Source organism: Nyctereutes procyonoides, unplaced genomic scaffold (assembly GCF_905146905.1).
Source record: "Nyctereutes procyonoides isolate TBG_1078 unplaced genomic scaffold, NYPRO_anot_genome, whole genome shotgun sequence".
Taxonomy (NCBI): Eukaryota; Metazoa; Chordata; class Mammalia; order Carnivora; family Canidae; genus Nyctereutes; species Nyctereutes procyonoides.
This window is the reverse complement of record NW_026575131.1, coordinates 38,437,446-38,459,317: the sequence shown is the minus strand read 5'-3', so window position 1 is coordinate 38,459,317 and position 21,872 is coordinate 38,437,446. Positions and strand designations below refer to the sequence as shown.

General features: G+C 38.7%; 1 protein-coding gene across 2 annotated transcripts in view; it reads left to right on the top strand.

Moving 5' to 3' along the window:
- Window positions 1-21,872, top strand: part of DOCK3 (dedicator of cytokinesis 3) — a 505,777-nt gene that overhangs the window by 385,428 nt on the left and 98,477 nt on the right. For both annotated transcript variants that reach the window (XM_055343227.1, XM_055343226.1), the window contains exons 13-14: window positions 13,113-13,201; window positions 18,117-18,242. In XM_055343227.1, coding sequence (XP_055199202.1) covers window positions 13,113-13,201; window positions 18,117-18,242 — 215 coding nt within the window. The remainder of the gene's footprint in view (window positions 1-13,112; window positions 13,202-18,116; window positions 18,243-21,872) is intronic.

Sequence of the window (21,872 nt, the reverse complement as noted above, 5' to 3'; positions counted from 1 at the left end):
CATCTGTCTTATTTTGGTTTTAACCCAATACTGTTTTTCCAATTGAAATCTAATACTATCCATCACCATGATAATATATCTTTATCATAATATTGTATTTTATGTATGTTAATATTTTTCTGTACTATCTGTTCTGATTCAGGCAGGAAATGAACTTAATTCACCATTACACTTAATTTGAACCTTTATATATCAACTACATTTTATTAATTTTAAAATAAAAGTCTAGACCTCCTTATTTACCTATTTTGCTTTAAGCACTGTTCTGTTAAGAGTGGTGTTCTTTATGGGATAAGGATCTTCCTTTGGAATAGTAACTTACAAAGGAAATTTTGGTGGGTTTTCTCTTCCTTTTATTCATTAGTCACAGACTTTCTCCATATACCAAATCTCTTCATTGATGGCTATTGGGAACTGCTTTTGATATACTTTCCTCCTTTGAAGAGGACTAAATGAAATCCAAAATCATCATCATTATCTTCTTACTCCACTCTATTTTTCCCAGGGGCACTCCCAAAATTTATAGGTAGCACTCCCAAATTGCATCTCTTTGCATGTATCAGCTGTTCCTTGCTTTACTACTGATTCTCATTGTGAATAGGGGCTTACACAGCATCCCTCTTGAAATCATGCTGTCAGGCTTAATTGGCCTAATTGCTTCTAAAACAACAGAAGACCATTATCAAAAAAAATTTTAAGGACTAATACAGTCAAAATGTAGTATAATTTTTCCATTTGAAAATATTAAGACTGTCAAATAAACTTTCAACTTCATGTTTGTGAAATTGATTTTGTGCAGAGTATGGAATTCCTCTAGGATTAGTGTTTTAAATCCACATCAGCACAGTGAATCTAGCCCTCAGGAGAAGCAATATTTTCCAATACGTTTCATGGCACATGTTTGTTAGATTGAATTGGAAGCTTTAAGGATTTAATAATTGGTATTGATAGTGCTTTAGCCTTTGTTAGGACAGGATTTTGCAAGGATAAAAAAAAAAACCCTTGTATAGTTTTAATCAGTGAATTGGCATAATACCTCATTAGCTGTTGACATTTTCATCATTTCTTTCATTATTCAGTTGGCCTCAACCAATGAAGTTTCAAGGACCTGTGTGTCTCTTGCTATAGCCGTTACTCTGGTTTTATAGATGTTGTTTAATATCATGTGTGTATGTGGTGAAGATCCCACATAATTTTAAGAAAATATCAATAAGAAGCTGAGACATGAAAACTAGGTTGCTTCCTAATGAGACAGAATCCTGAAAAATCATAGATAACCACTATTTGCAATTCAGTCAAATACGGGTATCATGTTTCCTCGTGGCCAGAGGGACTAGAGTCACAGGCAGGCCCAGGACATGTTGAACCTGGAGCCTAGGACACAAAAGGAGAGGAATGCTAAGAAGCTAAAGCCAACACTAGGGTGAAGTCAAGGTGCCATAAATAATGCATGTGACCAATACAAGATGCTTTTGCATATGCAATGACCATTCTCAAAATTCACAGTGCAACACAGTCTAAATATATATTTTTAGGCCAACCTTAATGAAATAGGTAAATAACAACCTAGAATATTAAATCTATTATGTCAGTTATATTTTAAGTCATATTATAAAAAATGTATATTACCCATTACATATTCAATCACATGTTATATAAAATTGAGAAGTATTATTATATTTTCTCCACTCTCATGTGTTACGAGAAGATTTTATTCAAATTCCTCATATGCAACCATGCCATCAGGTCTTTGTCAGCATTAGAGCCACTTTCTGAGTCATCTGATACAGTTTTCCAAGGTGTGTTCTTTTACTTCCATCAGGTTGGTTTTGATACTTCACTCTTTAAATCCTTGATAATGCTTTCACTGGAATTTCATCTTGAGGCTCAATTACATTTTTGCTGAATATTTGGACACTTGCTGTTTCTGTGTCTTTATTTGTCCTATAGACCCAGGTATGTGACCTTAATGATAGAGTTGCTTACTATGCTGCTTTTAAGGTGAGCTTTACAGTAACATCCAGCTATTCAGTTTGGAGGTCATACCAAGGGTAATTACTAAATCTATGTGGTTTTGCTCTTTTAAAAAAGTGTCTAACCAATTCTGTCAGATAAGTTATATAAGCATCTAAAACTTGCATTGATTCAGATAATTTCAAGCTATGTAACTTACCCAAAATAGCTGTGACATCCAAAATAAAAGGATACAGGGGAGAATGCCCCATAACGTGAGAGGATTTGTGAGAATGGAAATAAATATAAGATGGCAATCTGTTCTCTTTTGTGATGACTGGAAGGGACTCTCTCCTTTTGTGAGATAGACATGCATTTCCTCTGAACACTTTGGGGTCTTTGTTTCATAGCCACCTTATCCATGAAACTGCCTCGAGTTGAGGGTACTTGTATAAGAGGCATTCTTAAATGGAGGCCCATTCTTAAAAGGAGTGAAGGACCATTGGGCCATCCTCATTTTCGTACAGAGAAAAGAAGGCTCAAGTCTTTATATATATAAAACAATGTTGGATGAAAATGCTGCTCCTCACTTACAAATCATTTAAGGAAGTAAATGATTCATATTTCTCCCTCTCCTAGCCTAGGCCTTCCCAATTTTCCATGGATCATTCCTTTACAATTTTCCATGGATCATCATCCACCCAGGACTATTATATGCTGTATTATTAGTGTGTGAGGACCTGTGCCAAATGTCTGCTTGGGCCATTTCAAAGAAGATCTAAATCCAGTAGGTCCGTGCCCATGGAATTATTCTGTTTTGATTTGCAGTGCCCACCATCTCTAGCCTCACAGCCTAGTTAGATTTGTTTGTGTGTTAGTGCTAGTGCAAAACAGAACTCACTAAATAATGAGCCAGAGTAAAGAAAGTCAGCTCAGGATGAGTCCTGTTCATGTAGAGGCGAGGAGGCTCACGACTCTAACATAGAAGTGTTGGCACACTGAGGTCTCAAATATTCTCTGCCACAGGCTTGAAAAACACATCTGTCTTCCCCCTTCCTTTTCTGTTGTGCTCTTCCTGCAGGAAAGTCACATTGAAAGAATGATGGTTCTAAGAGTAGACAAACACAGATCTGCCTTGATAAACAACTTTGTTAGCTGATTTTTTAAAAAGATTTTATTTATTTATTCATGAGAGGCAGAGAGAGAGAGAGGCAGAGACATAGGCAGAGGGAGAAGCAGGCTGAGCCGAAGGCAGATTCTCAACCACTGAGCCACCCAGGCGTCCCTGTCCCTGTTAGCTGATTTAAAAGTAGTCAGTGGTATGTGTGATTCCATCTTGGTTTTTTTTGTGTGTGTGTTTTTAAAAAAGATAATGCTTTCATCTATTAGATAGATGAATAGATTAGATAGATGAGGTGATTGGTAGACAGAAGCTGTGAGTTTTGGGAAAATCACCCTAATTCTCTGAACTTCAGTTTCTTCATCTACAAAATTGAAGGAAAAAAAAGGAATAAGGTAATATAAGAGACCAAAAAAAGAAATCCATATGAACTAGTGAGTCAAACAGAAAAAGATGGTAAATAAACAGGTGGACCAGTGGCTCAGGAAATGAGATATACCCAAATCATGGGTATAATACATGCCATCTAAAAAGGAGTTTCCTAGGATTTGTTTTGTTTTGTTTTACTAATGACTCTTGGTTATAGGTAAGCTCCACTTTTACATCTGAACTACAATATATAATTCAATGTATAATATCTTCATTACCTATGGTAGTCACATAAAATTTGCCCAACTGTCCATGTACTTTAGTTTAAAGAAGAAGTTAACCAAATTCATCTTTCTTAACTGGTGAGAGAAAGCAGCCCAAGAGCCCAGATGTTCCTTCTTTTTTTTTTTTAAGATTTTATTTATTTATTCATGAGAGACACACACACAGAGAGAGTGAGAGAGGCAGAGACACAGGCAGAGGGAGAAGCAGGCTCCATGCAGGGAGCGCAACGTGGACTCGATCCTGGGATTCCAGGACCACGCCCTGGGTCAAAGGTGGTGCTAAACCACTGAGCCACCCGGGCTGCCCAAGCCCAGATGTTCTTGCCAACATCTCTGTCTCCAGCTTGCCAGAGTTCCAGAAAGCCCTTTTATTCCTTCACAGGGATATAAAGAGCATTTTATATGATCTTATATCATTTTATATGATATATGGTGTAATTTATAGTGAAGATCTAATTGTCATGACCCTTATGCATAAAATAAAATTAACTCAAATTTGTATTTGTTATAGTCAATTTATTAGAAATACAAAGAGAGGATAAAAGCACAATAAAAGTAAGAGACTTTTAACATGCCTCTTGACACACAGAAAGACAAAAATGAAGGATGGAAATAAATACTTAAATCAAGTAATTAACTCTGACTTAAGAGAGAATCTGAATAAGGTTGATGTGACAGATAATAACAGCATCTTTGAATGCTCACCATGGGCTGTTGTTACCCTACTTTTACAGATAGGTAACAGGGCACAGAGTGGTGAGGCATGTGCCTGAGCAGCCTGGTTAAGAGGCTCTTAACCTCTTGTCCTACCTCCAAATAGGGTGAGCATAATTTATCATCTAAATCAGGACGTTCTGATAGTCAAAAGGAATGCTGCTGTTGCCAGGACAGCAGGCATAAATGGAGTATCCCAACTCGCCAGGCCATGTGGTCCTCCCACCTCTAGACAAATCTTTTATCCAATAAATAGAATATATCTTTTCCAGTGTCCATGGAACATTTATAAAAAATTATTCATAGTTGAGGATCCCTGGGTGGCTCAGCAGTTTAGTGCCTGTCTTCAGCCCAGGACATGATCCTGGAGTCCCAGGATCGAGTCCCACATCTGGCTCCCTGCATGGAGCCTGCTTCTCCCTCTGCCTACATCTCTGCCTCTCTCTGTATCTCTCATGAATAAATAAATAAAATATTTTAAGAAATTATTCATAGAAAAAATTTCCATAAATTACATAAGGCACAAGCCACACTCTCTGATCACAGTGCAATTATCATATAATGCATCATATTAGTCATCCAAAAGGGAAAAGACCTATACTCATCCTGATATCAAAAAAGATACTTGACAAAGGTCAGTCTTCATTCCCAATTACTTAACAATTTCAGCTTAGTAAACTCAGAATAAAATGCTGTTTGTTGCAGTTTGAGGGGGTTAAAAGATATCAGTAGATAGGTTCTAAGAGCACAATGTTAATAAGCAGATATAGATAAAAATGGGTATATAATATAGAATAGCATAGATGGAATTTTATAATGTGTGTATGTACATATGTATTGTGTAAATATGTATAAATAGTATATATAAACATGTCACTTTGATTAGCAAGAAAACTTATTTGAAATCATGGTTTAGATCTATGAGCCACATGGACTTTTGTATTTGTTTCCTATGGCTACTATAACAAATTACTACACATGGTGATTTATAACATAGAAATTTATTCTCACAATCTGGAGGCCAGAAGTCTGAAATCAAGATGCCAGCAGGACCGCACTCCTTCTGGAGACTCTAGGGGCAAATCTGTTCTTTGCATCTTCTGGGGGCTGTCGCATGCCTTGACTTGGGGCTTCATCACTCTAATTTCTGCTTCTGTGGTCACATTGCCTCCTCCTCTCCTATCTGCATTTTCTTCTCTCCCATGTCCTAAATCTTCCTCTGCTACTCTCAGGACATTTGTCATTGAAATTGGACTCACCCAGATTATCCAGGATTATTTTGTGATCTCAAGATCCTTAAGTTAATTACATCTGCAAGGACCCTTTTTTCCAAATAAGGTAACATTTGCAGGTTCCAGAGATTAGGATATGGATATATCTTTTTAGGGACCACCATTCAACCCACCACAACTTGTGATTAACATGAACCCTGAGTCAGAAAGACTATTAAAGTCGTCATCAACATGGAACCTGGTGGTGCAGAGGGGATTGTGTGTTCTCTGCAAACAGGTTGGTCCCAAAAGAGGGAAGAGGCAGAACTGAGATGTTTGTGCCCAGGTCCTTCTTCTAGAAGCTCTGGCCAAAGAGGTCACTCTTTCTCCCAGGAAAGTGACTAAATGGGGCAGAAATATTACTTATGGAAGCCCTTCTACCACCTGGAAAAAGAAGGAGTAAAAGTATTCCTGTTAAAGTGTGTATGTGTATGCATGCACTATTTGTCTTTTTTTAATACTCTGTACCAAAATAAACATATATAGGTTGTAAAACAGTTTAAATTTTTCATAAATAAACTGCAATTTCATGGCCTATGAGAGCATATCAAGAATGTATAAAATTGTTTTATTTGTGTCAGCTTGGTCCTGGAGATTCTGTTCAATTAGCCCATTTTTATAGAAATATGTGCTGTTTTTCTTCATCCTCTGGATACTTCTGTCTCTTTTTTGCATTCTAATAAGGAATAAGGACTACATGAAACAATGGTCAGCATCGGTAGTGTTTTAAATTTGTAGGTTGTTGCTTATTTTCTAGCTTACTAGGACTTTCAACCAAATAAAGGCCAAAATAACACCCAAAGAAAAAGAATTTTATTTGGAATATTTGCACTAAATTCAATTGTCAACCATAGTCACGACCAAATAGTTGTAGTTAGGTAGAGACAAAATGAGAATGCTGACTGATGTCAGAGACACGGTGCCCTGAAGCCTGGTGCAGAAGTAAGGTTTCAGAGTTATAGTCCTCAGCCTTTTTCTCTTTGCCCCCAACCCCAACCCTGCCTACCAGTCTTGCTTTGGGGACCAGGTAGATCTGTGTTTAGACTCCAGCTCCACTTCACTCTTTTCAGTAAAATGAACATGATAATACCTATCTTACCGGATTATGAGATTAATTCACTTAAGGTGAAATAAAATATGGGAATATACCCCAACCATTGCCTATCTATATAGTAGGCCTCCTTCTAAAATGCAAACTTAAGAAAAATAAAAAATAAAAAATAAAATGCAAACTTAAAGGTCTTACAATCCTTTAAAATTTCTTAAACATTTTTTGTGTTGCTTACCCTGGAGAAAGAGGAGAAGAAAGGTTGGGTGAATAACCATCAGAAACACAGAAATTAAGAAATTATAGACATTGTAGGGAAGAGGCAAATGCTAGCATGTGCTTTGGTACATGAGTGAATGAGAAGAGTACTCTGAATTCTGTTGAGAAGAACCTACACTCCTGCTCCGGTGCCTCTGAGCACTTGTGAATTCCATGTAGAAAAACCAAAAACCTCTCACCTCTCTGTTCTATTCCTTGAGTAAAATCCCTGGACATGTAGTAGTTGAAGTGCTGTGCTGCTTATCTCCTCTGTGAGGAAACAGACTGCTACAGAGGCATACAGACCTCTTTTAGATCATAGTCTCTCATGTGTCTTATGATTGAGGACAAACTGGCAACATCAGTAATCATGCTCTAAGTATTAATTTGATTGGATATAACATAATCATGCTTCATTATAATCACAACTCATTTGATTATTTAATAAATGCTTACATTTATAATTTTCCCTTACAAAATATCCTAGTGATTGGTTAAAATATGCTGATGACACTACTTCCACTTATTTTCAGATGATTTGAGCAGCTCCTTGCCATTCAGGAAAAGGAGATATTTGAAAGATCAGTTAGAGGTGACTACACAGGTCCAGAAAAGAGATGATAATGGCTGAACCAAGGCCATGAAGAGGAGAGATGAATGAATTAATAGACACTGTCACTGTGAACGTGGTTGACAAAGCACTGTCTCCACTATATTGCAAAAAAAATAATTAGTATTTTACAGGAGAAATGCTGAAATTACACCATCTATTGGAGGGAGGGAATTAATTTTCAAGACTCTTCTTTTGAAGTGAGAGAGGGAGTATGTTATTTATGACAAACTGTAGTCAGATTTCTGTTAAAGTAACTACTGATCTTGTAAACCTAGAAAGTGACAAAAAAAAAAAACTGACAGAAAGACACGTCTTTGAATCCTCACCAGCTGGGCACTTCTCTGATGTACCGACTGTTTGGAAGAGATGAGACAGTGTGCATGTCAGACAGGAAGGGCTAGATGTGCTGTTGCCAGCACCTCTCACTTTTGATTTCCAACTGAGTTGCTAAATCACAAGTGCTCATCTTAAAGAACACTCTCCCCCTTCCTTTGTTTGGAAGGAATTCTGTAAGTAGAAATTATCCTTTCAGCTCTGGACTATGAGAACTTCATCTTTGATAATTTTTGCAGCATCTCTGAGTAAATGAGACTTATTTTTACTGACTAAAAACTCTAAAAAGCCACTGATTGAGTAACAAAATTAACAAAAGTCAACAAAATGAATAATTTCCTTTATCTCTGAATGGCTTCTATATTATAAACCCTTTTATGTAGTTAATCTTCATACTCTTGGATGGCACATGATATGACTTTTTTTCTGTTAAGTCTATACTATTTTTTCAGTTCCTTACTCTTTGATTTCTTTTTTATTATTATCTGAATATGGTTGATACACAACATTACATTAGTTTCAGGTGTGCAACATAGCAGTTCATCTTCTCTATACCTTATGCTATGCTCACCACAAAAACAGAAATACTTATGATCCAGTAATTCCACTACTGGGTATTTACCTAAGGAAAACAAAAACACTAATCAAAAAAAATATATACACCCCTATGTTTATTGCAGCATTATTTATAATAGCCAAGATATGGAAGCAACCCAAGTGTCTATTGATATACAAATAGATAAAGAAGATGTGGTATACACACACACACACACACAGGAATATTGTGGAATCTTTAAAAAAAAAGATTCAAAGGGGCACATACACCCCAACATTTATGGCAGTAATGTCCACAATAGTCCAAATATGGAAAGAGCCCAGATGTCCATCAACAGATGAATGGATAGAGAAGATGTATTTAACACACCACACCCACACACATACGCACACACACACATACACACACACTGGAATATTACTCAGCCATCAAAAAGAATGAAATAATGTCATTAGCTGGGATGCAGATGGAACTAGAAGGTATTATGCAAAGTGAAATAAGGTAGAGAAAGACAAATAGCATATGATATCACTCATGTGGAATTTAAGAAACCAAATGAATGTAGGGGTAGGGAAGGAAAACTAAAATAAGATAAAAACAAAGAGAGACAAACCATAAGAGACTCTTAGCTATAAGAAACAAACTGAGGGTTGCTGGAGGGGGATGTGCGTGGGGAGATGGGGTAACTGGGTGATGGTCATTAAGGAGAGCACTTGATATAATGAGCATTGGGTGTTCTATGTAACTGATAAATCACTAAATTCTATTCCTGAAAGTAATAATACATGTATGTTGACTAAACTGAATTTAAATTAAAAAAAATTAAAGATGAGATCTTGCCATTTTTGACAACACGGATGGACCTAGAGGGCATTTTACTAAATGAAATAAGTCAGACTGAGAAAATCAAAAATCATAATCATTTCTCATGATAAGACTCTTACTGAGTTTCCTGTTTGAAGTGGCTGTACTGGACTGCACCCTTCTGAGTAACCATGAAAAGATCCTGTGAGCTTTTCTTTGTCCTGGTCTTCCATTTTAGGATCAGAAGGTATGGATCCATACCTTCCTATGCAACAGGGAGAGGGGTGGAGCCAAGGCTATGGGGACTCTTGGTGTCACATGGAATTTTCAACAGATGACCCTAGTCTCATTTCAGTTGTTTCATTGTGGTGTCTGCATTAGAATAAGGAATTCCTAGTCTCTGTTTCTAAACTATAACAAGTACTTGTGTGGTTGCAGGAAGACTCTGAAATGTCAGAAATTAACAGAGGTGCAGTGCTGTTCCTCTGTTCTCTCTTTTGTCCCAATCCTGAAACCCCTAGGAAAGGACTTTATATGTTCAGACATTCAGCCTTCTCTGCTAAGCCCTCTTTCTCCTTTTTTTTTTGATAAATTTTTTTATTGGTGTTCAATTTACCAACATACAGAATAACACCCAGTGCTCATCCCGTCAAGTGTCCCCCTGAGTGCCCGTAACCCACTCATCCCCACCCCCCGCCCTCCTCCCCTTCCACCACCCCTAGTTCGTTTCCCAGAGTTAGGAGTCTTTATGTTCTGTCTCCCTTTCTGATATTTCCTACCCATTTCTTCTCCCTTCCCTTATATTCACTTTCACTATTATTTATATTCCCCAAATGAATGAGAACATACACTGTTTGTCCTTCTCCGATTGACTTACTTCACTCAGCATAATACCCTCCAGTTCCATCCACGTTGAAGCAAATGGTGGGTATTTGTCATTTCTAATGGCTGAGTAATATTCCATTGTATACAGAGACCACATCTTCTTTATCCATTCATCTTTCGATGGACACCGAGGCTCTTTCCACAGTTTGGCTATTGTGGACATTGCTGCTAGAAACATCAGGGTGCAGGTGTCCCGGCGTTTCATTGCATCTGAATCTTTGGGGTAAATCCCTAACAGTGCAATTGCTGGGTCGTAGGGCAGATCTATTTTTAACTCTTTGAGGAACCTCCACACAGTTTTCCAGAGTGGCTGCACCAGTTCACATTCCCACCAACAGTGTAAGAGGGTTCCCTTTTCTCCGCATCCTCTCCAACATTTGTTGTTTCCTGCCTTGTTAATTTTCCCCATTCTCACTGGTGTGAGGTGGCATCTCATTGTGATTTTGATTTGTATTTCCCTGATGGCAAGTGATGCAGAGCATTTTCTCATGTGCGTGTTGGCCATGTCTATGTCTTCCTCTGTGAGATTTCTCTTCATGTCTTTTGCCCATTTCATGATTGGATTGTTTGTTTCTTTGGTGTTGAGTTTAATAAGTTCTTTATAGATTTTGGAAACTAGCCCTTTATCTGATACGTCATTTGCAAATATCTTCTCCCATTCTGTAGGTTGTCTTTTAGTTTTGTTAACTGTATCCTTTGCTGTGCAAAAGCTTCTTATCTTGATGAAGTCCCAATAGTTCATTTTTGCTTTTGTTTCTTTTGCCTTCGTGGATGTATCTTGCAAGAAGTTGCTGTGGCCGAGTTCAAAAAGGGTGTTGCCTGTGTTCTCCTCTAGGATTTTGATGGAATCTTGTCTCACATTTAGATCTTTCATCCATTTTGAGTTTATCTTTGTGTATGGTGCAAGAGAGTGGTCTAGTTTCATTCTTCTGCATGTGGATGTCCAATTTTCCCAGCACCATTTATTGAAGAGACTGTCTTTCTTCCAGTGGATCGTCTTTCCTCCTTTATCGAATATTAGTTGACCATAAAGTTGAGGGTCCACTTCTGGGTTCTCTATTCTGTTCCATTGTTTTTCTCTATTCTGTTTTTCTCTATTCTTCTCTCATTCTCTATTCTGTTCCACTGTTTTTGTGCCAGTACCACACTGTCTTGATGATCACAGCTTTGTAGTACAACCTGAAATCTGGCATTGTGATGCCCCCAGATATGGTTTTCTTTTTTAAAATTCCCCTGGCTATTCGGGGTCTTTTCTGATTCCACACAAATCTTAAAATAATTTGTTCTAACTCTCTGAAGAAAGTCCATGGTATTTTGATAGGGATTGCATTAAACGTGTAAATTGCCCTGGGTAACACTGACATTTTCACAATATTAATTCTGCCAATCCATGAGCAGGGAATATTTTTCCATCTCTTTGTGTCTTCCTCAATTTCTTTCAGAAGTGCTCTATAGTTTTTAGGGTATAGATCCTTTACCTCTTTGGTTAGGTTTATTCCTAGGTATCTTATGCTTTTGGGTGCAATTGTAAATGGGATTGACTCCTTAATTTCTCTTTCTTCAGTCTCATTGTTAGTGTATAGGAATGCCATTGATTTCTGGGCATTGATTTTGTATCCTGCCACGCTACCAAATTGCTGTATGAGTTCTAGCAATCTTGGGGTGGAGGCTTTTGGGTTTTCTATGTAGAGTATCATGTCATCGGCGAAGAGGGAGAGTTTGACTTCTTCTTTGCCAATTTGAATGCCTTTAATGTCTTTTTGTTGTCTGATTGTTGAGCCTAGGACTTCCAGTACTGTGCTTAATAGCAGTGGTGAGAGTGGACATCCCTCTCTTGTTCCTGATCTTAGGGGAAAGGCTCCCAGTGCTTCCCCATTGAGAATGATATTTGCTGTGGGCTTTTCATAGATGGCTTTTAAGATGTTGAGGAATGTTCCCTCTATCCCTACACTCTGAAGAGTTTTGATCAGGAATGGATGCTGTATTTTGTCAAATGCTTTCTCTGCATCTAATGAGAGGATCATATGGTTCTTGGTTTTTCTCTTGTTGATATGATGAATCACATTGATTGTTTTACGAGTGTTGAACCAGCCTTGTGTCCCGGGGATAAATTCTACTTGGTCATGGTGAATAATGTTCTTAATGTGTTGTTGGATCCTATCGGCTAGTATCTTGTTGGGAATTTTTGCATCCATGTTCATCAGGGATATTGGTCTGTAATTCTCCTTTTTGGTGGGGTCTTTTCTGGTTTTGGAATTAAGGTGATGCTGGCCTCATAGAACGAATTTGGAAGTACTCCATCTCTTTCTATCTTTCCAAACAGAGCCCTCCTTCTCCTTGACTACAGAGGATTTCACAGTGGATCAAACTCACTGCTCTCCTAAACTTTTCTTCCTCTCTTGGTTTGGCTAAAACAGCCCCAAGCAAATATCTACACTGCCCGGAGCTTATTAGCAGGATTTTCCTCTGGGGCCAGTATAATGACTACTGAATGATCGTACAAAACCAATGCTCAAGTCACGGCAGTGTCTGAACAGTAGTATTTTTTTTTAAAGGAACTAGTATTTTCCCTCTCAGGAACTTGCCTCTGGAACCGTGTGTGTGTGTGTGTGTGTGTGTGTGTGTGTGTATAAGGGACTGGAAGAGAAAAACTTGTCATGTGGGAGACTGCTGCTACAGAGAATAGGATATTTTGCCACTTAAAATATTTGTTGAGATTCATTTTAGAATTTCAGCACTTCCCCCAAGTGTGAATCTTCTATGGGCCTAAATGGAAAACAGGCCTTTAGTAAAACATAGGAGAGTGAGTTTGAAATTTCCCTTCAAAGTTAGCATTTCAGTTGGAACATCAGACCAGATGTTGAAAAAGCCGTAAGAGCCATAATGCCTGTCCTTCTGTTGCAGGTGCAACAATGAGAGTGAGTGGTCCCAGATCCATGAGAATATCATCCGCAAGTCCAGCGCCAAGTATTCTGCCCCCAGCGCCAGCCATGGTAACATACTTCTCTGGCTAGAAAACTTTGCTTTGCATTTGCTGTTGCTAATCATACAGACCTCAGTGAATTTGTGCTTGATCAGTTGCCATATGTAAAGTTCAATTCCCTACAGACATTTATTCTCCTCCGCAATCACTTTCCACTATTTCTTTTGTGATAATTTGAGACCTCTCCTAATTACTTCCAACCAAAATACATTTTTCTGTTCTTTCTATAATCGATTCCATGTGCTTTGATAGGTAACTTGAGTTCCAATTTAAATCCAGAGGGAACAAAAGTGTTGCAGGGTTTGTCACATTGTGAAGTCTGTGTTTTCCTGAGCAAATAATAGACACCCCAGCCAAAAATAAAAGACAGATATTAATAATCACCTTTTCTATTCCTGTTCAGTGTTAGCATCACCAAGAAAGCCTGACACTAATGAGAATCAGTGATTAGTGTGCCAATATCATTCAGAACAGGAATAAACAATCTTTATTTTATAACAGCTTTTATCTTAGCTCAACTTATTTTCCTTTTCCCTCCATTTCTTTTAAAACTGCTTGATTCCTATCTAAATCTTGGTGCAATTCCACACATTAGAAAGATTATACTACCTAAATTAAACATTAATTGCTTGATTAAATTAGAAGCATTATTTAAAAGCCTTGAGCTTTTATGCACACTTGAAGATAGCTATCAAATGTATGCAGAACCATGTTTCTTCTAATAGTTTTAATCTCTCAGTTATCTCATAATCTTTTACATAATTTTCTTTGTTTTTTAACTTCCATAGCCTTGTTGTAAACAGGAAGTGGGCCTTTTTGTTTGCACAGAAAGTGCAAAGCCACTGCAAGGCATGGCACTCTCCAAAGTTATTAAGAACTAAGTTTTCACTACCAAGTATTAACCTAAAGGGTAAAAATGGTGCTTCAAAGGGACACATGCACCCTTGTTTATAGCAGCATTATCAACAATAGCCAAATTATGCAAAGAGCCCAAATTGTCCATTGATGAATGGATGAAGAAAATGTGGTCCATATATACAATGGAATATTACACGGTGATCAAAAAAATGAAATCTTGCCATTTGCAACCACATGGATGGATCTAGAGTGTATTATTCTAAGCAAAATAAATCAGAGAAAGACAAGTACCATATGATTTCACTCATATATGGAATTTAAGAAACAAAATAGATGAAATTGAGGGCGGGAAGGAAAATAAAATAAAATAAAAACAGAGAGGGAGGCAAACCATAAGAGACCCTTAAATATAGAGAACAAACTGAGGTTTTGCTGTGGAGGGGTCGTGGGTGGGGTGGTAGGCTAACTGGGTGATGGGCATTAAGGAAGGCACTTGTTAGGATGAGCACTGGGTGTGATATGTGGGTGATGAATCACTGGATTCTGCTCCTGAAATCAGTGCTGTATGTTAACTAATTTGAAGTTAAAAAAAAAAAAAGAACTTAATTTTTTCTTTATCAGGGTCAGCAGATATTTAACTATGAGGGTCCTCAGAGCAGCTCCACACCAGAGGCTGCGAAGTTTGAGACCTTTGCTGGGAGTACTTGGTTTCTCTAAAACTCTAGCACGGAAAGCCTCAGGGTCTCTCTCACTATTTTTAAGGGACTGTTTTTTTCCTATGTATATGTCTGCATGCCAAGGAGCTCCATGCAGTGTGCTTACAGGAGAGGGGAGCCCATATTTCTAAAACAAAGCTAAAGCAAGAAGCAAATAAAATCTTGTTTTTAAAATATAAAAAAGTTACTGGTACTTTGGAAGACTACCATTCACTTATATTTATGGTGTTCTTTGCTTTATTTACTTACTTGATTTGTAAAGATCTGCCCTTGGCTACAAGTTCTTGTATGATTAAAATATGGAGAATATTTTAAAAGAAAGATGGTAGTAATATTACGTTTTTTTAAACAACTGAAAAATTAGTTTCCACCATCACCTCCCCAGGTCAAGATGTTGAATTGTGTCTCACTCCCCAGAGTGAGCAGGGATGGTACGATCTTCAGTGTCTGTGGTTTTTGTCCAGAACTTACAAACACTGGCCATTTTTCACAGTGTTACAAAGGCTTCCCAGACATCAGAGAGCCTCAGTGAGGATAGCCCAGTTAGAGAAGGTCTCCATACACTTATAGAATAGCCAGGAAGAGAAATAGGCTGCTCCTCTTTGAAGTATATATCTGACATCTTCTAGGCAAGGCTTGACTTAGAAGCTGGTTGAGATCTTTGAAATTACTTGTTTCAACTCCCTCATTAAATAAAAGAGGGAACTGAAGTTCCATGAAATGACTTCGTGGCTGACTCAGGGAACCCAGGTTTCCAAACTCCAGGTCACTGGCTTTCCACTGTGTTGCCAAGTTTCTGAGCATGGGGTTTCCAGTGCAGGAAGACTCTGGAGTCTTCATCTCAGAAAATTTTATAGATTACTCAAGTAATAGTTCAGGTCTTTATTAGTCTCCTAATTAAAGATATATCATCATTGAAATTTTACTTTGCTATAAACTGTCACTCATCTTTGTTAAACATCAAGGACAGGTCATTGCCTTGGCAATTCTGTTTCAGAAATCAGTAGTGCTTTCTGTTCCAGTCAAATCATACAAAAATGCAGAAGGAATTGCTATATTAGTTTTAAATGCTGAGACTAAAAGTATATCATTCAGCACTAACTCCCTTAGGTTGGCCTCTTAGACACGTAGCCACAGACCTAATTTTTAGTAATTCTAATAGCGCGAAGGTCATTAAAAACAAGTGAAGACAAATAAAACAGTTGACACATTATATTTTCTGTGTATTTTAAATGACTGTTATACAGCTTTATTTACATGTCTTGGGGTGGGGTTAATTTATATTATTAATCCTCATCCAGCTCTTCCACAGGGATGGGGTTGGGGAGAGTACAGGGACCAGGTTGCTGACTCTCCAATATTCCACACAAATGTCAGTTTGTGCAATTACTTTCTTATGGGACAATCTTTAACGTAAGATGAAATGGTCCTATTTCTACTAAAGTGGAAGCTTTGCAGTACTCTATGATCCATAGACCTGGTGTGTGCAGGGGATTTGTGCTGGTCTTATGGGAGAGGGACCCACTGCTGCTCTGGTTCTCAGTCATACTTGCTCTAGTGAAAAAGGCACCTGCAGAGTGCAGGGAGGCACACAAAAACAATTCAAAATGGATGAAAGGCCTAAATATAAGACAGGAAACCACCAAAATCCTAGAGGAGAATACAGACAGCAATATCTTTTACCTCGGCCTCAGCAACTTCTTACTAGACATGTCTCTGGAGGCAAGGGAAACAAAAACAAAAGTAAACTATAAGGACTTGATCAACATGAAAAGCTTCTGCACAGTGAAGGAAACAGTCAACAAAATAAAAGGCAACCTACAGAATGGGAGAAGATATCTGCAAACAACATATCTGATAAAGGGTTAGTATCCAGAATCTATATGGAATTCATCATAATCAACACCCCAAAAATAAGTAATCCAGTTAAGAAATGAGCAGAATATGGGCAGCCTGGGTGGCTCAGTGGTTTAGCGCCACCTTCAGTCCAGGGTGTGATCCTGGAGACCCTGGATCAAGTCCCACATCAGGCTCCCTGCATGGAGCCTGCTTCTCCCTCTGCCTGCCTCTCTCTCTCTCTCTCTCTCTCTCTCTCTCTCTCTCTCTCTCATGAGTAAATAAATAAATAAAATCTTTAAAAAGAAAAAAGAAATGAGCAGAATACATGAATAGACATTTTTCCAAAGAAGACATCCAGATGGCCAACAGATATGTGAAAAGATACTCAACAACACTCATCATCAGGGAAATACAAATCAAAACTACAATGAGATACCACCTCACACCTGTCAGGATGGCTAAAATTAACAGCACAGGAAACAACAGATGTTGGCAAGGATGTGGAGAAAGGGGAACCCTCTTGCACTCTTGGTGGGAATGCAAACCACTATAGCCACTCTGGAAAACAATATGGAGGTTCCTCAAAAAGCTAAAAATTGAACTACCTATCCCATGACCCAGCAATTTGCACTACTAGATATTTACCCAAAGAATACAAAAATACTGATTTGAAGGGATACATGCACCCTGATGTATAATGTTTATAGTTTTATAGTAGCAATACTATATCAACAATAGTCAAATTATGGAAAGAGCCTATATCTCCATCAACTGATGAATGGATAAGATGTTGTACAGACACACACACACACACACACACACACACTGGAAATCTTGTTATTTGCAACGATGTGGTTGGAGCTAGAGCGTATTATACTAAGCAAAATAAGTCAGAGAAAGACATGATTTCATTCATATATAGAATTTAAGAAACAAAATATATGAACATGGGGGGAAAAGAGGGAAGTAAACCACAAGAGACTCTATTTTTTCTTTAAGTAGGTTCCATGCATAGCACGGAGCTCAACAGGGGCTTAAACCCTGAGATCAAGACCTGAGCTGAGATCAAGAGTTGGATGCTTAACCAACTAAGCCATGCAGGCACCCCATAGAGACTCTTAACTATAGGGAACAAACTGAGGGTTGCTGGAGGGGAGGTGGGCGGGAGTGGGCTATATGGGTGTTGGATATTAAGGAGGACATGTATGTTGTGTTGAGCAGTGGATGTTACATGTAAGTGATGAATCACTAAATTCTACCCCTGAAACCAGTATTATATTCTGTATGTTAACTAGAATTCAAATAAAAATTGAAACAATAAAAAACATCCTTTAGCTTTCTAGAATGTTTCTTTAGAATAACATATACTTTCTGCATCAACATTTTTCTCAAGTGCTGAACTTTGCATATTTTCCTCCAGAAAAAAAAAATGTGACTCTTCGCTGTGTTTTCTAGTACCAGAATACAGGGTAGAAATGTATTCTGAATAAGAAAATGCTTTTGTTTTTGCAGGTCTTATTATTTCTCTACAGCTTCTTCGTGGAGACATGGAACAGATTAGGCGAGAAAACCCCATGATATTTAATAGGGGATTGGCAATAACAAGAAAATTGGGATTTCCTGATGTCATCATGCCAGGTAGGCCGTACTTCTTGGGGCTAGGTTGGAAGAGGGGTTAGAAGGATGAGGTCTGGTGTTCTCATGAGCAGATGGTGAACTGTGGAGAAGCCCTGCAGCCATTAAAAGCTGCAGAATTCCAAGTCAAGTTGCTGACTACAATCTGTAGTCAAGGGTTTCTCTGTTGGCATCTGTTCTTTTCCAAAAGCCCCCACATCATATTCACCTATGCAACATGACAATCCAGCAGATGGGCTTTGTTGTCTCCTGTAGAGACTGGATGCTAGGAACCAACATAGAACTCTTCATGGGGATGTCTTATACGCTCTTCTCTTCCATTACATTTCTTAGAAAAGAATTGGCTCACAAGACCTTCCTCCTTAATGGGAAGAATACTCCAAAATATGTGCCTGTAGTATTGATGAATCCAATTCATGTAGAAAAAGCAGATACATTTTAATGTATCAGAAAAGAAATCAGGCAAATGGTATGTTAGGCATTAGGAATAGTACTACCTAGCCAGTTTCTCAGGAATTGGCTCACTCTTCTCATTTAATGCCCAGTGGAGAGCCAGAGCAGAAAGTGGGAATGCATCAACTGTCAAGTGTGGTTCTTGAAAGTCAGTCCCAGGTTCATGTTTCCTAGTCAGGTCGATGCAGGCAAAGCTAGAGAAGGGGATTGAAACCATCAGAGCCAAGGGGGCTCTAGAGAGTGAGGGAAAGATAGAGGCGTGGCTCAGATGGAGGGCAGGTAGTCTGATAAGTAGCAAAGAGAAGGAAATCAGAACAGGCTAATAACTGCTTTTCTGAAGGATTACAGGAGTTATGGACCTACCTTTTCCATTGAATTTTAATGATCTGATAAAAGCTTGTTTGCTTCTGTTTGAAAGAGCCAGGGCAGGCCAGACTGAACTGATTGTCACCACTCTACTATATATCACCTATTTGGAGCTCTTCGTGGTATTCTAAATCCCCTTGTTGGAAATATTTGTCAGCACATACCCAAAGAGGAGTAGGACCTGAGCACAGGGAAGGGCCCTGTAATGGATTCCAACTGCCTTCCAACTTCCCACAGTGTGCCTGGACTTGTTTTCTATTGCCTGCATCCCCTCCCCATAGATACTATGAATGCAGAGGAAGCTGCTATGAACAGCCCTCATCTCCTGCTCGTGCACACAGAAAAATCTTTTGAATGGGAAACCTAGGCCACTCAATCAATTCCATGTTTATCTTTAAATGCTAGGGAGACTTCATACTTATGAAAGGCTCCCATCAATATCCTTCATAGGGCACTTCTTCCATCCTGTCCTGACACCATTTCTCACCCCTGGTTATCAGGACAAGAGCCCAGGCATAGTCCTGGCTTCTTAGCAAAATGTCATGGAAGAAAAAATAGATGGTTACCAAAATTGATCTGGTGATTTTTTTTTTAAACTTAGCTATCCAGGCTCATGAGGTGGTAAAATATATTCTAAGAGATATACTTAAAGTTCTTCCTATCTTTTAAGAGCTTTTTTGCCTAAGATTATACATTTATTTCCTTTTAGTCTTCACAGAGAATTAAAACCAAGTGAATAGAGACTAAAAAGGAACAAAATTCAGTCAAAAAATTTTTTTAACAAAGTTTAATTTCAAGAGTTATGTTGTCTAACTCTCATCTGTGGAAAGAAATCTTTTTGTGGAGCAAAACACATCTCTCTGCATCAATGATAAATAGGTGTATAAAGGACCTCTGGGTATGCTAGGCCTGTCCGGGAATCAGCTGTATTAGGTAGGCACTGGTGAGGCAAGCTAAAGCTAAGGTAGTTACGTTCTCTTCCCTTGTCACCTAAGGGACCATCATATGATTTCCCCTCCCAGGACTGAGACACTGGGCGACCCTGAAAGGTCCAGGCCAGGCCTGTGAGTATGCTGCTTCCTGGGTTGCCTGCCTTTTGAGTACTAAGTGCTAGAGCTGAAAGTTAAGGATTGCCTCACAGGCAGAAAGCAGTCCTTTGTGCATAATCTGTCTCTTCCTCTACCCTTCCACCCCGTGAGGAAAGAGCTTTTTTGCAGATGGCCACTCCCAGAGTTGTGAGCTAACAACTGACTGACCTCTTAATGCACTCCAAGATATCATCAGAGTGAGTTTGCCATTCTCAGACATAGTAATAGGGCTGGCCTGCAGGTTCTGCTGGAACAGCAGGAAGTGTACAGGAATGTTTTACATCACAGTCCACTCTCTTAGGAAACCATATGCTCTGAAGTCCCTTGGTGAGACTTCCTGCAGCTGATCCACCCTTCCCCTGTGGGAATGTTGTACTGGCTACAGCAGTCCCCCCAGCCCATATAGTGCTGGTAAGACCAAGTTACAAGAAGTTGCAATTTCTTGATACATGGACATATATATGGGAAATGAATAAGGCAATGAATTATGTCAGTAACTGAGCATTTCAACACTTAAGTCTGAGAAATTAGAGTAAATGGAAAAATTAGAATGACTCATAAACTGTGATTCTTGTTTTAAAACCATCCAAAATTTGATAGAAATTTCCAGGCACTTATTTGGGGAGGTCTTTTTTTTTTTTTTTTTTTTTTTGCCAGGATGGCCTAGATGGGACTTTGTCAAAGCATACTGACAGAGCTTAGATCTCTGAGTTACAGAGTTCAACCAGGCTCTAGCCACCCCAGTATCCAACATATCATTTTGAAAAAGGTCTCTTTGATGGTCTCCCTTTGCTTTCCATGGGTGTGTAACACACCACGTGACCACTGTGAACCACAGATGTGCTACTCTGTGCCACAGCTGAGGTCCAACTCTGCTCATGACTCATGGTGGTGAACAAGAGGCAGAATTGCTGTTGCTAGTGCTCTAGGAGGTCTCAGAGAAGACATACCAACCAGATGATATACTAGATTATAGAACAAATAGATATGAGAATTTAAGCCTAATTTTGAAACCAAGCCCTCACAGCCTTTTATAGGTTGGTTACCATATTCATGTGGGTACTTCTTCCTTCTCTCCAAACTCATTTAATAACTCCCTTCCTAGATTTATTTTCAAGAAGATGGGCAGGAATGACTAAAGCAGGACAAATGTTCTAGGTGAACCAGTTGGAGTTAACATTGTTCTCAGTGAAGTAGCCAAAATAAAACTTTAAAGAAAACTGCCGGCCAGGAGACTGTAAACTGAAAGGAATGATTTAAAAGTTTTTGCTCAGGAAGAGGTTATCCCCTCTTCCTTGCAGACCATGCCTGGCCAGCAGAGCCTGGCTACCACCTTCTATATATCCCTCTGTAATGTTTAGCTTTCCTGTTAAGTCTGTTTTCTGGAGACAGTAGGAATACAGAGTTCTGTCAGGGGCCTGTGGGAATTACATTTTAACTTACTTTCTAAGTCTTGAATTTTTAAAGGTTTTCACTTACTGTGGGCAATACGGGCCATGTTTCATATGAGTTAAATGGTCTTCCATCTTGTCAGAAGAAACCTGCCCTTTGATGTAATGTGCTCTGGCTGAGGACTAGGTGTTCCCCCAAAGAAGTAGTTCTCCATCCTTAGTACATATCTGAGTCACCTGCAGGGCTTGGAGAAACAACCTGCTGGCCACCCCCCAGGAGTTTCTGATACAGTAAGATTGGAGTGGGACCCAACAATTTGCATTCCTTACAAGCT